Source organism: Canis lupus, chromosome X, assembly GCF_048164855.1.
Source record: "Canis lupus baileyi chromosome X, mCanLup2.hap1, whole genome shotgun sequence".
NCBI classification, from domain to species: Eukaryota; Metazoa; Chordata; class Mammalia; order Carnivora; family Canidae; genus Canis; species Canis lupus.
Genome location: NC_132876.1, coordinates 4,873,364 through 4,888,500, shown reverse-complemented (window position 1 = coordinate 4,888,500; position 15,137 = coordinate 4,873,364). Strand labels below are relative to the sequence as shown.

The 15,137-nt window shown below is 51.5% G+C and overlaps 1 protein-coding gene across 14 annotated transcripts in view; it reads left to right on the top strand.

Annotated features, from left to right (window-relative positions):
• The window catches only part of MTMR1 (myotubularin related protein 1), a 63,945-nt gene that overhangs the window by 33,174 nt on the left and 15,634 nt on the right, over positions 1-15,137 (top strand). For 12 of the 14 annotated variants that reach the window (XM_072816219.1, XM_072816217.1, XM_072816218.1 and 9 more), the window contains 2 exons: positions 9,368-9,553; positions 9,990-10,196. In XM_072816219.1, coding sequence (XP_072672320.1) covers positions 9,368-9,553; positions 9,990-10,196 — 393 coding nt within the window. Of the gene's footprint in view, positions 1-8,093; positions 8,256-8,946; positions 8,990-9,367; positions 9,554-9,989; positions 10,197-15,137 lie in introns of those variants that run through there. The other 2 variants (XM_072816231.1, XM_072816230.1) reach the window with 2 other exon arrangements.

Here is a 15,137-nt window from a genome sequence, read left to right as displayed (position 1 = left end):
ATCATGCTCACTTGTAAAATGACACTTGGATAACAAACGTGATGTGCCCCTACTAGGGGCAGGTGCTGGGGGGAAATACCAACATAGATAAGGTGAGGTGCTCTGTTATAGGAAGTGTCAGCTCAGCATGTGGGGGTGAGCACAGGAGAGGGACAGGCTAGCCTTGCTGGTGAATTTGGGTAAGGCTTCATGGAGGAGGTGGCATTTGAACTGGCTTTGGATGGTTAGCAGGAAGAGGCGGGCAGGGGTACCTATGTGACTGTGTGCCAGAGCACATCACTCACAAGAATGGCAAGGAGGAAGACGTCTAAGGGTGTGGTCACCAGCGCCATGCCCAGCCCACCAGACATGGCATTCTCAGTACCTGGGTGCTTGCTGGGTGTCATGGCTTGTGAGGTATTGGGGAGGCTGTCACACGATCTGCCATGTGGTCACCTGGTGTGGCCTGGAGAACATAGAGCAGCTCTGTGGGTGTGAAAGGTACCTGGTTACCTGCTCCATGATCCTAGGCAGTGACTTCATCTCTCTAGACCACAGTTGCCTCATCTCAAAAGTGAGAGTGACAGGATGTCTACTCCCTGGGGTAGATGTGAAGGAAGGCCATAGGGGACCTTGCACAGGTCCCGTCCCAAAGAAGGCATTTGGTTCACGGTAGCTGTCCTTGCTCCTGACCTCAGAGTGAACTGCTCTGTGTGCCGGACCTTCATGACCTCTCACCTTCTGGATCCCTCTCTCTGGCCTGGCCAACTCTGTCTCCTTCGCTGGTTCCTCCTCCTCTCCCTAACCTCCAAATGGCAGTGCTCCTTCAATCTGGCTGGGCTCCTCTTTTGTACTTGGCACCATCTCCCCAGGCCATATCCTCCGACTCCATGAGTCCACATACTCTCTGTATTTGGAACTTGATACCTGAGTTTCCATCTCACCCTGATTCCTCCTGGGATCAAGACAGAATTTCCATCCTATTGTCTGGTTGACATCTCTGTTCAGCCATCTCCCAGGTAACAACCTCTACATATCCAACTGGGCCTGAGAGATGGGGCATTGAGAACCCTGGGCCTCAGAACCAGTTTGGCCTGGGCTTTCCTCCAGGGTCTGCCCTTGATGCCCGGCTGCACCCTCAACAAGCCTCAGGTGCCTCTTCTGTAAGACGGGAGGAAAGAGTGTGCAGCGTCGAGGTGTACCAGGATGACCGCAGCACAGGGCGCTCCTAAGCTCGCCGCCCCAGGAGTCTGGCCCAGGGGTGACTGGGGGGTTCCCATCATGGAGATGATTGGCTTAGGGACAACGTAGGGAAGGACATGCATAGGATAGGAGTTTCCTGAGGCCTTGCACCGATTACCACAAACGAGGTGGCATGAAACAACACAGATTTACCCTCTCACCGTTTGGGAGGCCAAAAGTCTGCCAGCTGCCTGGGCTGTGCTCCCTCCACAGGCTTTGGGGGACGATGTGTTCCTTGCCCCTTCCAGCTCCTGGTGACTGCTCGGTGTGGAGCCACGGCATGCGGCTGGCCCCCTCTGCCTGCACATGGCTTCTCCTCTCTGTGTCTGCATGTCCCCTCCTCCCTTCTTGCGAGAGGCGTTTAGGGCTCACCCAAGATAATCCAGGAAGGTCCCTTCATCTCAAGATCCTTGACTCGATGACCTCGCAAAGACACTGTTCCCCAAAGTCACATTCACAGTCACAGAGAACCTTTGGGTGTCGATATCTTTGGGTGGGGGAGTGTTTTTCAGCCTGTCACGGGGAGGCCTTCTCTGTTAGTTCCCCACGCTCACGTGGCTGGTGGGTCATTAACCCCGTCAGTCTTCGTACTTCTCTAAGGACCTGCTGTGACCACTGCAGTACTGTCCCAGGCTAGGAAGAAGCACGAGAAAAGCTGTATTCGCAGAAGCAGTCTTCTAAACATCCAGTGGAGCAGAGGCCATCCTCTGTGACCTCATGTGGAAGAGACAGAAGCAGGATGCCAAATTGCACGTCTGGAACGATTTTATCTCTCATGGTGTTGTGTCTAGGAGCCAAACAAGAGTTTTTATCTGTCCAAGTCCCTGTTAGCTCTTCTGTATATATTATCGTGTCATCTGCAAGTAGAGATACTTTACTTCTTCCTTTCCAATTTGGATGCCTTTTATTTCTTCTTCTTGCCGAATTTCCTGGCAAGAACCTCTGGTACCATGTTGAATGGAAGTGGTGAAAGTGGTCATCCATGTCTTGTTCCTAATCTTACGGGGAAAGCTTTCAGTTTTTCACCATTGGGTATATTAGCCATGGGGTTTTCGTGCATGCCCTTATCAGGTTAAGGAAATCCCTTTCTGTTGTTAGTTTTTTTCTGTGGCTTTATCATGAAAAGAGTATTAGATGTTCAGAGGCCTTTTCTGTATCCGTGGAGATGATCGTGTGTTTCCTTTTCCCTTCATTCTATTAATGTAGTGTATTCCTGACTGATTTTTGTATATGGACCACTGTAGTAGGTTGATTAGCATCTCCCCAAAATTCATGTTCATCCAGAACCTCAGAATATGACCTTATTCGGAATTGGGTTTTTGCAGATGGAATTAGTGAAGAGAAGGTCCTACTGGAGTCGAGTGGGCCCTCAATCCGATGGCCGGTGTCCTTAGAAGAGGGCCACGCAGAGAGGGAAAGTGGCAGTGTGGCCATACGCCGAGCAGCACCCACGATCGCCAGCTGCTACCAGAAACCAGGAGCAAGGCACATTCTCCCTCTGAGCCTCCAGTAGGAGCTAAGCCTCCCAGACACATTGGGCTTGGTCTTATAGCCTCCAGAACTGTGAGGGAGTAAATGTGTGTTATTTTAAACCCCCTAACTGGTGGTTCTGTTACTGCGGCCCTCGGAAACTCCTACCGCCTGCTTACATTGGTGGAATAAATCCCCCATGGTCATGGCGTAGAATCTCTAATACACTGCTAGATTCACTTTGCTAGTATTTCGTAGGGGCTCCCTTCAGTCCAGTGTCTACATCATGGCCGGAGTGACCTTCTCAACATCTTGCTTTGTGTCTTGAGGCAGTGACATCTAGTTCCTGGACAGGGCCTCTGAAGCCCTCCACCCCCAGGCCTTCCTCCCTGTCTCCACAGACCCCAGGTGTGGGATGCTTCTTTCCATTCCTAAAGCATGTTCCCATGGTCATGTCCAAGCCTTTGCCTCCTTAGCTGAGCCCTCCCTCATCCTTGGATGACATGCCAAAGATCACTCCCTCGGGGACATCTTTCCAGATGAGCAGAGGTCTGTCTGTGTGATGGTGGCCTGCACACAGCTGTGGTCCCTTCCGTGCGCATCCAGCGAGCGGGCTGTCGGCTCTGAGTGGCAGGGACTGCCGGGAGGGTCCCCAGAGCCCAGCTATTACAGAATAGCTGCTCCGTGACCAGAATGAGGGGCTGGCTGGTGGCTCGGGTTCCTCTCTCCACGGACAGTCACGGAGCTGATGGCAAGTGCCCTTGTATGTGGATTCCAAAGTCCAGACTCCATTGTGGAGCCAGTGTGATGGCACTGAGGGCTTTTAAGTCAGATTATTTCTTGAGAAAGTGAACATGGAGGGAAGGAATTTAGTTTTAACAATTGTGTTTGAGGAACCTGAGTGGGGAAGAGAAGGCTCTGGAACTCAGAGAAAGGTCAGGTCAGAGGTTGAGATTGGGGCCCAGTGGCGAGCTGGGTGTTGGTTGCAGGCTGGGGGCGGGTCGAGGTGAGGCCACCAAAGGAGTCTGGGTCATGTGAGCCATTGTGGAGGGCAGGAGAGGAACCCACGGGAGGAAGGGGCACTTTGGGTGTTAGGAGGAGACCCCAAGAAGGAGGGAGGGGTCCTCGATGCCAGGAGAGGAGGAGTGTCCAGTGGGAGAACTGGGTGGGAGAGGTGTCTTAGCTCGGGCTGCTTCGACAAAGTATCATAGGCTGGGTGGCCTGTAAACAAGAGACTGTTATTTCTCACGGCTCTGGATGCTGGGACGTCCAAGGTCAGGGTAAGAGCAGATTCCGTGTCTGGTGATAGCGCACTGCTTGGCTTGTACAGAGCCACCTTCTCAGCGCGTCTTCACAGTGCCCAGAGCAGAGAGGCCTGCTGTCTTCCGTCTCTTCTTATACGGGCACTAATGCCGTCAGGAGGGCTCCCCTGTCCTGACCTAATCCCCTCCCAAAGGCCACGCCTTCTAACACCGTCTTTTTGAGGATAGGGCTTCAACACATGAATTTTGTGGGGGTGAAAATATGCAGGGGATGTGTGTGGACTTTGGGTTCTGAGGCCGTGGGGATCCCGTCCCACCACTTTGTACCTTTGGCTCTCGGGTGTTGCCCACCCTCAAGGAGGCTTCCATTGGATCTCTCACCTGGGAACCCCCGTCCCCACTGCCACCGAGGACCAGCAGACTGATGGGCGGATGGCCTGACAGACCTTCACCAAGTGCAGAACAGCTGCTGGGAGTCCGTCCTTCAGCCGGCTGCTCCCTGGGGGTGTTCGGGTTTCTTTATCCTGCAAGGGTTGGGGATGGCCCTGCCGCCACTGCTGTCAGCTTATTCTTGGGGCCTCAGGGGCTAGTGGGTAACAGGGTCCCAACATCTCCAGCTTCCCTCTAGAACTCTGCTTTGCTCCCATACAGAGAGGTCTGGCCAGCAAAGCCTTGTCTTCCAGAACACTCTGGACCCCCTCCCCCACTGTTCCTTCGGGGGCACAGCTGGGGCCTCTTCTCACCCACCTTCCTCTTCTGGCTCAAGACCTCCAAGTGCCTGTTCTCTGCATCTGGTTTCTTCCATAACCCCATTTCCTAATTGTCATTTGTCTCATTTGTATATTTAGTGATCAGTTTCTGGGCAACATGTTGCCTTGAAACACCGTCTCCTGTTTCTCCTCAGCACTTCCAGGAGGTCCTGGATAAGCTGGAGCCCAGCACACCATCTCACAGAGCGGCTTCCCCGGGCCTCGGGGTGCCAGCAGGCCTGGGCTGGGCCTGGTTTCTCTGCCTGGCTCAGGGCTCTGGACATGGGAGGTGCTGGGTGCCCTAGCGCTTGAGAATCTTGGGGTGGGCGGGGTGGGGAAGGCACTAAGCCTCGCGTGGATTAGTGTTAATTAAGATAACTGATTTTAGTTTAGTGAATTTACTTAGTACTTAATCTGCGCAGCAGCCGTTTGAAAGTCTTCCAGGTGGGAAGGTCAGGGTGCAGAGAGGTGAGGGCCCAGTAAGTCCTTGAGTGCAAAGCTGGGATTACAAATCCATTTTTTGTTAAAGATTTTAATTATTTATTCATGAGTGACACAGAAAGAGAGAGAGAGAGAGAGGCAGAGACACAGGCAGAGGGAGAAGCAGACTCCCTGCGGGGAGCCCAACGTGAGACTTGATCCCGGGACCCAGGATCACACCCTGAGCCAAAGGCAGACGCTCAACTGCTGAGCCACCCAGGCGTCCCTTACAAACCCATTTTTCCCTGCTGCGAGGCCTGTGCCTTTTCCCACTACCTTCCCCAGCAGCGTCTTCATTGGATGCTTAGGTGGTGGTTTTTACGAGAATGCCACTGTGCCGCGGAGGTGGGGCTGTGCTCCACTGCTCTGTCCCTCGTGGGTGTTGCAAGGTCTTCCCTGAAGGGAAGGCATCCCCTGCAGTTCTGTGGAATGACCTGACGTATAGCTGGCATCCAAATGTATGCACATCTTCTGTTCCCCCGCCGCACATTCGCCACCTGCAGACTTTCCTTCACCTTAGCCCCTGCTCCTACGTCCAGCTGATAGGGCTTGCAGCTGCATGCAGCCCAGCCTTCCCTGGAACTCCTTCCTTCCGAGTTCTCAGATGTGGCCTGTGGCACGGGCCTCGGCCTCTTGTGCCCGCTTGCTCCACGGCCTGTCCTGTGTGCGTGGGGCTGGGGTGCTGGTGCCTCCCACGGCTCCCTCTCAGTCCTGCCCCTGTTCCTGTGCTCCTGCCCACTGCCTGACCTTACCCCCTCAGGCTGTCCTGCCTCCTGTCCTCCAGCCAGCACCTTGGCTCAGGAGCCCTTTGGCACCCCACCTGGCCCAGTTCAGTTCTCCCGCCGATGCCCCAGACTGCTGAATGTTCAGTGAGAGCAAAAGGCTCACAGCGTGCCGATTGGAGCCACTCCGGATTCGTGCTGCAATTCTCCAGCCTCAGTGGGCCCTTGGTGATGCTTGGAAGTCCCTCCCCCCAATTCCCAGTGTCTGCAGAGGCCACTTCAGCCTTTTTATGACTGTTTTCTAATGTTTGAGCCTGCCCTGCTGCCTTCATACTCAGCAGCTGACCTGGCCTTTGAGCACAGAGGACAGACCACCCTACCTGCCACCAATGCTGGATGCTACCTTGTCCTGCTGTCCACGGAAGCCTCCTGTTCCCGTGGTGGAGTGGCCTCCTCTGTCCTCTGCTGACTCCGCCGTGTGATTTTCTCCACCTGCACAGATAAGCAATCCTTTCAGCCACTGTCACTGTCCCCTACCAGTTGGTGCCAGTGTTCTGCCTTTTACAGGTGGACTTTCTGGAGGAGTTCCCACCCCGATACACCGTGGTGCTCACCACCACTCACCTCCTGTGCCACGTGGGACCAGCTCCTGTCCCCATCTCTGCCTAGAACATTCTTGGTACAGTTACCAAGTACCTTCTTTTTTTTAAAATATTTTGTGTATTTATTCATGAGAGACACACAGAGAGGCAAAGACACAGGCAGAGGAAAAGCAGGCTCCACGCAGGGAGCCCGATGCAGGATTGGATCCCAGGACTGCAGAATCACACCCTGAGCCGAGGGCAGACGCTCAACTGCTGAGCCACCCAGGCGTCCCACCAAGTACCTTCTTGTCACAAAATCCAGTGTGTAGTTTTCAGGTTTTTTTTTTTCCCTTGACTTCTCAAGAGTTCGGCAATTCAGTACCTGTTCCTTTTCAGAATACTCTTTTCCTTGTTTTTTCTTCTTTCTCCAGTCTCTGGCAGTTCTTCTCTCACTTTACACGCCTTCAGGCTTCCAGCCTACGCTTTTCTGTGAACTCACAAGCTGGACCTGTGTATGCCGGACCTGTGTCCTCCGATACCCTCCGTAGGCCAGTGACTTTGCATTAATAGCCACAGCTTAGACCTGTCTTCTGAGCTCCAGACCCGCTGCCGGCACACCTTTCCACTTACTGTTCTCGTAGGCACTGGATGCTCACCACGCGGAAAGCAGAGTACTCTGTTCCTTCTCTATGAATCTCTGTGTCAGGACATGGCTCCTGGGGCGCCCAGCCTGGAATTCCGGGCATCCCTGTATCCTCACGTGCTACCTGCGTCCATTGCCCCAATCAGCCACTGTGTCTCGCCTCTTAAATCCCTCTAGTCCGCGGCATCTCTCTGCCCTGCTGCCTCCAGCCCGAGGCCCTCAGCCAGGTGAGCGCCTATCTCTGAGCTGGCCTACCTGCGGGAGGTCCCACCCTCCTGCAGGCCCTTCTGCCTGCTGCCGCCAGTGGTGATTCCACTGTGCAAGGCTGATGGTGCCCGCCTCACATGCGTCTGCAGTCTGGCCCCATGCCCTGGCCTGTGCCGTCCAGCCCCGGGCTGCCCTCTGGCCTCCTTGCCCATCTCTGGGCGTCTGCACACCGTGGCCCCCACGCCCTGTGTTCTTGATCCTCCTCCCCACAAGCTTTCCTGACTTGTGTTCTCTTTTCAGTACCGACATCTCTTCTGTCCACCTGGCAGCCTCCCGGGCCTGGCAGTAGGCACCCTGCATGCCCTGTGCTCTCCTGTAGCACAGGACTCGTCCCTCCATGCTGCACATGTGCCTCTCCTCACCCTTGAGGACCAGCATCTCCACTTGTCACCCCAGCATCTAGCTCACTCGCTAAGTGCCTAGATGCTAAATGAAGAATGTGGTCTTTGGGTTCACAGATGCATTTATTATGTTTTGGGAGATAAAATTTGTGTAACATTAACCCAGCTATTTTACTGACCTAGAGTTTGGATTCAGTGGCTTTCTGGTATGTTCACAATGTTGTACAACGATCCTCTCTAACTCGAGAATGCTCTCAGAGCCCTGAGTAGAAACCCTGTGCCCATGGGCAGTTGCTGCTTGTTCTCCCCTCCCCCAGCCTCTATCAACCACTAATCTACTTTCCATCTGTATAGATTTCCTTGCTCCGGACCTTTCCTAGAAATGGAATCATGCAACACGTGGTCTCTGGGGCCTGGATGCTTTCACTCAGTGTGATGTTTTTAAGGTTCGTTGGTGTTACAGCAAATACGAGCACTTCCTTCCTTTGCATGGCTGCATAATGCTCCATCGTATGGAGAGAGCACATTTTGGTTGTCCTTCAGCCACCAATGGGCAAGTGGGTCGCCTCTACTTTTTGGCTATGGTGAATACTGCTGCTGTGATCTTGCATGTACAAGTTTTTATTCGAGTACCATCTTCAATGCGGTGGGCGTGGAATTGCTGGGTCACGTAATTCTGTACTTAACCTGAGGAGCCCTCACACTGTTTCCCGCAGAGACTGCACGGTGTGAGTTCCCACCAGCAACGTATCCAGGGTTCAGTTTGGCTACATTCTCATCACCGATGGGTTCTGAATGTTGACCGTCACAAAATATAAATTATAGACCAGACTGTTAGGAGATTACCAAAGGGTGAGCCATATCCCCCTTTGGTTTTGTTCCATTTGCACTTTATTTTACTTAAATGGCTTAAACCTCTTTGTTTGGGATTTACAAATTGTTTGATTAGACAGAAATTTTGTGATAGTACAACTTTTTCTGTTCAGACAGATGGCACTACCAGACAGAACCTTGAGTAAGATCCAGTTGCTAATGGCTTACAAACTGATGACGGATGGGTGCTGGACAGTTGTTATGGGTTGAATTGTGTCTCCATAAAAAAAAATGCCAAAGGCCTAACTCCCAGTACCTGTGAATGTGGCCTCATTGTGAAATAAGGTCTTTATAAAAAATGTAATGAAGTTAAGATGAGGTCCTATTGGATTAGGGGGCGCCGTAATCCAGTCTGACTGGGGTCCTTAGAAGAAGAGAAGAGACAGACACGAGGCGAAGGCCATGTGACGCTGAGGCAGAGACCGGAGTGATGTGTCTGGAGACCAGAAGCACCCGGGGCTACCAGCAGCTGGAAGAAGCAAAGAAGAATCCTCCCCAGAGGCTTCTGAGGGAGCGCGGCCTTGCCAAGACCATGATTTTGGCTCCAGAGCTGTGAGAAGATACGTCTGTTGTTTTGAGCCGCTCTGAGTGTGTGGTGCTCTGTTCCAGCAGATGGGGGCGAGTCCTCCACGGCTCAGGAGGTTTATTATAGATGGATGGGCTTGTTGCTTCCTTAATGGTCTCCTCCTGATAACGCTAGAGACAGCGGAAGTGTGAACTCACACGCAGTTCTGCATGTCCTCTGTTTTTCACAGGCCAAGGGTGGAGGGTACGAAAGCGAAAGCGCTTACCCCAACGCGGAGCTCGTGTTCTTGGAGATCCACAATATCCACGTGATGAGAGAGTCCCTGCGTAAACTGAAAGAGATCGCGTACCCTTCTGTTGATGAGGCACGCTGGCTCTCCAACGTGGATGGGACGCACTGGCTGGAGTACATCAGGGTAAAGAGGCCTGGTCCTTTACATGCCTTCTTGTTAGGATTTTTCTGTGTGTCCGCCACAAATCTGTGTGTCCTCGTGGTTTCTCAGCAATGTAAAGCAGCACCTCTTTGCAGCGTACTAGGCTTGCATCGTCGCCACGGGCAGTGTCCAGACCGTGGTCTTTGTGGAGGGCTTTTGTGACCTAACACAAAGGGATGCCGCTTGCCTCAGATCAGGTCTGTAAAGTACTTTGCGGCCCCATAACAAGGACTGTATTTGTTGTCATGTTTCTTAGGGTAAGGGCCTCCCCCACCCCCAGGGCTCACGTTTCCCAATGACCCTCATTTGATTGCAGTGTTGGCTTTGTTCACCTGAACTTCTAAGGTTCTCCACAGAATTATTTTTGCTGTCCTAGAAATCTGATGTAGCCTACTCTAATGTGCCTTCTTTTCTGAAGACGCTTCTTGCTGGGGCAGTAAGGATCGCTGATAAGATAGAATCTGGGAAGACTTCAGTGGTGGTGCACTGCAGCGACGGTTGGGATCGAACAGCCCAGCTGACGGCTCTGGCTATGCTGATGTTGGACAGTTACTACCGCACCATTAAAGGGTTCGAGGCTCTCATAGAAAAGGAGTGGATAAGCTTCGGACATAGGTTTGCACTGGTAAGCTGAGACTGTGACGTACATGCTTGACTGTTCTATCCTGTGCGTGTGTGTATCACACGCAACACACAAAACATACACACGCACACCCGTGTGGGCTTTCTGCTCTGTATCAGATCTGAGTCATCATAATCAAATACCATGGACCTCAGCATGGTATGTTTTTGGTAGGGCACTATGTTTTAAGTGGGAAATATCAGAAAGGGAGACAGAACATAAAGACTCCTAACTCTGGGAAACGAACTAAGGGTGGTGGAAGGGGAGGTGGGTGGGGGTTACTGGGTGGCGGGCACTGAGGGGGGCACTTGACGGGATGAGCACTGGGTGTTATTCTGCATGTTGACAAATTGAACACTAATAAAAAATAAATTTATTTAAAAAATAAAATAAAATATTTTAAAAAAATTTTTTTAGCATAGGTATCTCTCTTTAAAAAAAAATAAATGAGGTAAAATTCATTTAACAGAATTAGCCATCTTAAGGCATATAGTTCAGTGGCATTTAGTACACTCACAGTGTTGTGCAACCACCAGTTCTATCTAGTTCCAGAACATTTCTTCACCCCCAAAAGGAAACTCTATACCCATTAAGTGGTCCCTCCTCATGTCCCCCTCCCCCAGTCCCTGACAAAACCTGCTTTCTATCTTTCTCAATTTGCCTGTTCTAGGTGCCTCTTGTGAGTGGAATCACATATTTGTGTTTCTGTGACTGGCTTATGTCACTAAACACATTGTTTTTAAGGTTTATCCATATTATAGCATATACAAAAACTTAATTCCTTTTCATACCTGGCTAGTATTCCCTTTGTTTATCCATTTCTGTTGATGGACACTCGGATTTTTCTGGCCAGCTGGCTCTTGTGAATTATGCTGCTGTGAACATCGGTGTACAAGTTTTTGCCATGCAAAGTACCACAAACCGAGTAGCTTAGACAACAGAAATATATTTTCTCCCAGTTCTGGAGGCTAGAAGTCCAAAATCCGAGTGCTGGCAGGGTCGGTTTCTCCTGAGCCCTGTCTTCTCGGCTTGTGCGTGGCCGCCTTCTCACTGTGTGCTCACCTGGCCTTTCCTCTGCATGCATCTCCTTGGTGTCTCTCTTTGTGTGTCCCAACTTCCTCTCCTTAAAACAACACCAGTCAGACTGGATTGGGGCCCCGCCTCCCATCCTTCTTTCCTCCTTTTAATCACCTCTTTACAGACCCTGTGTCCAAATAGAGTCCCATCCTGAGGTCCTGGGGGTTAGGGCTCCAGTGTAGGAATTGGGGCAGTATCCAACTCAGCCTGCACCAGCCTGCTTTCACACTTGGGTACATTCCTAAGAGGGGGATTGCTGGGTCATTGGCTAGGTCTTCTTGAGCTGCCATGTGTGTTTTAGTCTAAGTGGCTTTCCTGGTCATTGAGCTGTCGGGGATTCATCTTAACTGTGCATGGCACCAGAATACTCCTGAAGCCTCATTCAGGCCCCCTCATAGGCAGTGGGGGTAGGGGCAGGAGGGGTTTGGTGGCTGCCATCATGGGGGTAGACCAGGTACACTGGCCATGAGGAGAAGGAAAGGCAGCTCCAGAACCTGTGAGCCACGTGCCCTTCGAGGGCTGCTGTTGGAGCCTCAGCTGCACTCTGGCACCTTCTCTGAGGTGGAGTGTGGTGCAGCAGAGGTGAGTTGTGCATGTCAGATGCTCAGGACAGGGCCTGGTCTGGGCTGGCTCCAGTTTAGAGCCTGTTGTTACTTTCGACAGTACCACGAACTCCTGTTTCTTCGGTCTGGGGAGAGGCGGAGAGAGGGGACTTTGCTCCAGCGTTCGTATGTGGCCATCTCCCAAGGCTCCCAGGTCATTCCTTGCCACCTCTCCTCCCCACGCTGTGTGTCCTGGGAGAGAGGACGCCATGAGGGGCCCTTGCCTACATAGGCAGTGCTAAAGGCTATCTGCTGAGATGCCAAGGTGTCCACACTCCACTGCCATCCTTACAAGCTGATGCTGGGGGTCGTCATGGCCATGAGGTCCTCAGGTTCTCAATGGCTGCAGTTTACGGAGCACCACTGTGTATCCACATCCAGCACTGTTACGTATCATCTGGTTTAGTCCTGGAAGACCCTGAAGCCGCTGATGGAGCTGGCATGTGGGGGAAACAGATTTCAGGAGTCCGACTTACCTGGCCAAGCTCAGCCAGCCCCTGAGTGTGGAGCCAGCAGCAGACCGTACTTTCAGGCCTCCCTGTGCTCTCCCCTCCCTTGAGTTTCTGTCCGTGAGCCATCTAAGCTCCTCCCTGACGCCATCTCCTGCCCTTGCCCCTGTTCCATCATCCACCTCCCCGACCACCCTCTGACCATTTCTGCCTCTGGCCTGCCTCCATCTCCCCTCTTGCCTAGATGGTCCCACCAGTGTCCAAACATGCCGTTATTTATCCCACCCTGGAAACCGACCCTCTTGACCCTACTTTCCCTCCCGCTGTCACCACAGAGAGCTGCCCTCTTTACGATAATGGTTGTCTTTTACTCACTTCCTCCTCCTAGCACCCACCCCACCCCAAAACTACACGTCACAACCACCAATCCCTGCCACTTTGCAAGCCCTTCTCTTATTTGTCCTGAGCGCCTGACGCTGTTGCTTCTTCCCTATTTCTGGAGACCATTTCCTCCTTTGGCTTCCAGGTTTCTATAGCCTTTTGAATTTCTCCTATCTTCTGGTCCTCCCTCTCTCCCCAACTTCTTAACGTTGGGGTCCTCAGGTTGTCCCTCTTTTCTCTGTTTGCTTAATACCTCGGTGATCTCCACCGGTCTCACATATTTTAGTACACATGTTTCTAATCTGTTGTCTCTTCCTCAGTGTCACTGGTGTCCCCTTCACTCTGACCTGCCCAGCGATCTCCCTGATGCTGTGTTAGGCAGCCTCCTAACTAGTTTCTCCATCACCTGTCCACTTCAGATCCATTGTCCATGCTGCGGCCAGATGGAGAGTTCCAGGAAGCTGATCTCATACTGCCGTTCCCCAGAGCAAATCTCTGAGCCTTCCCATGGCCTATGGGGCTGTGGGCAAACTCCTCAGCTCAACATTTGAGACCCTTGGTGATCTGGCCCAATCCACGCTTCCAGCCTTGTCTCACCTCCATCCCCTTGCCTCATGCGCCCAGCTACCTGTGGTGTTTCTGGTGTGCCTACTGTGTTCCCACTGCTTCTACAACAGCCCGTCCCTGGCCGGCTAGGGGGCAGGCACCTCCCTCTGTCCTTTAGCATTTATCTCAAATGAGACCTCCTCAATGACTGACTCATGTGACTTGCCTTCACTGTTCCCTCCTGTATCCCATCCTAGGTTGGCCACTTGCTCCTTTATGGCCCCACCATACCCATCCTGGTCTTGGAAGCCCTGGGCACATCCAGGTCTTTTTCCCATGACTAGACTGCTGAGTGCATTATTTGTGTAGTGCAGGTACTGTGTCTCATTTGTCTTGGTACCTCAGATGTGTAGCCAAGAGCGCGGCCTCTATGGGACACCACGAAACATCCTGAAACTCCAAGGGCCAGGCAAGATGCCTTGCGTACACCACAGGAATTCATTGAATGGCTATTAAAAGAATGAATCTTAAATTGCGAGTGGTTGTGCAAAACTGTCCCCAAGGTGCCTTAAATACTGAAGAGCAGGTTCTACAAATTTTTTTGTAAAGGGGAAGTGCAGAAATAAGGCAGCTTATGCAGCTGCTATGGAAAACAGTATGGCAGTTCCTCAAAAAATTAAAAATAGAACTACCATATGATCCAGCAATTCTGCTTCTGCATATAGACCCAAAAGAAGTGAAAACAGAGACTTGGATATTCGCACCCCCAGTGATTCACAGTAGCCCCAAGGTAGAAGCAACCCCAGTGGCCATCTACAGATGAATGGATAAACAGAATGAGGTCTATCCACACGATGTAAGTGTCATTCAGCTTAACAAGGGAAGGAATTTCTGACACATTCTACAGCATAGATGAACCTCGAGGACATTCTGCTACGTGAGAGCAGTCTGCCACAAAAGGACAGATGCTGTAGGAATCCACTCATGAGAGGTATCGAGAGCAGTTAACATTCATAGGGCCAGAGACCACAATGGTGGGCACGGGGAGTGGGTGGGGGGGGAGGTGGTATTCATGGAGAAGAGTTTCAGATTGGAAAGATGGAAATGTTCCAGAGATGGCTGCTGGGGTTGGCCGCACAGTAGTGCGAACGTGCTTAATGCCACTGGGCTGCATGCTTAAAATGGTGAAGGTGGTCCTGTTGATGGTCTGTTGTTTCACCACAATTAAAGACCAATAAGAGAAATAAGATCACCTACCGTAGCTGCCGGGCATGGATTTCCTTGTTTTTATGTCTCCCCTGCTGGCCATTTCATAGACCTAGTATTTCTCGCACTTTCTGTGAGGTGGTTGCATTGTATCTTTGTAATGTTTTTTTCTTTCTCATCCTGTTGATTAGTCATCAGAGCATTTGAGCCTTCTCTTAGAAGGCTCGCTCCTGAGCTGTTTTTTTTTAACTTGGCATTTTCAACGTTTCATCCTTTTTGTGTTTGGAATTCTTTTAACTTTTACCAGGAATCTGTGAGTATGTTCTAAAATACCGAAAGGTGTGAAACACACTACTAGATGTCAAGTATTTCTCAGAACTGCAGAAGCACACAATACTGGGCTGCGTTGAGCAAGGACTCCCCATTATCATTTCATGTGTATTGGGGGTGGGGGGTTCTCTGTGTCCTGTAAAATTGGTTCAAATGTGTAGATTATTATTTGATTCTCAGACTTCTTGACATTTGTGATAAGTGGGAAAACCTGTTTTTGTACTTGGGAAGGAAATGGCCTTCATAATGTGCTTTCTGAGCTGCTAATTGGTAGTTCCACGTTGACACGGCACTTGGTGTGGTGGCCAGGCTTGACCCCATCACTGGGAGTGAAAAGTTTACTGGCCATTTGT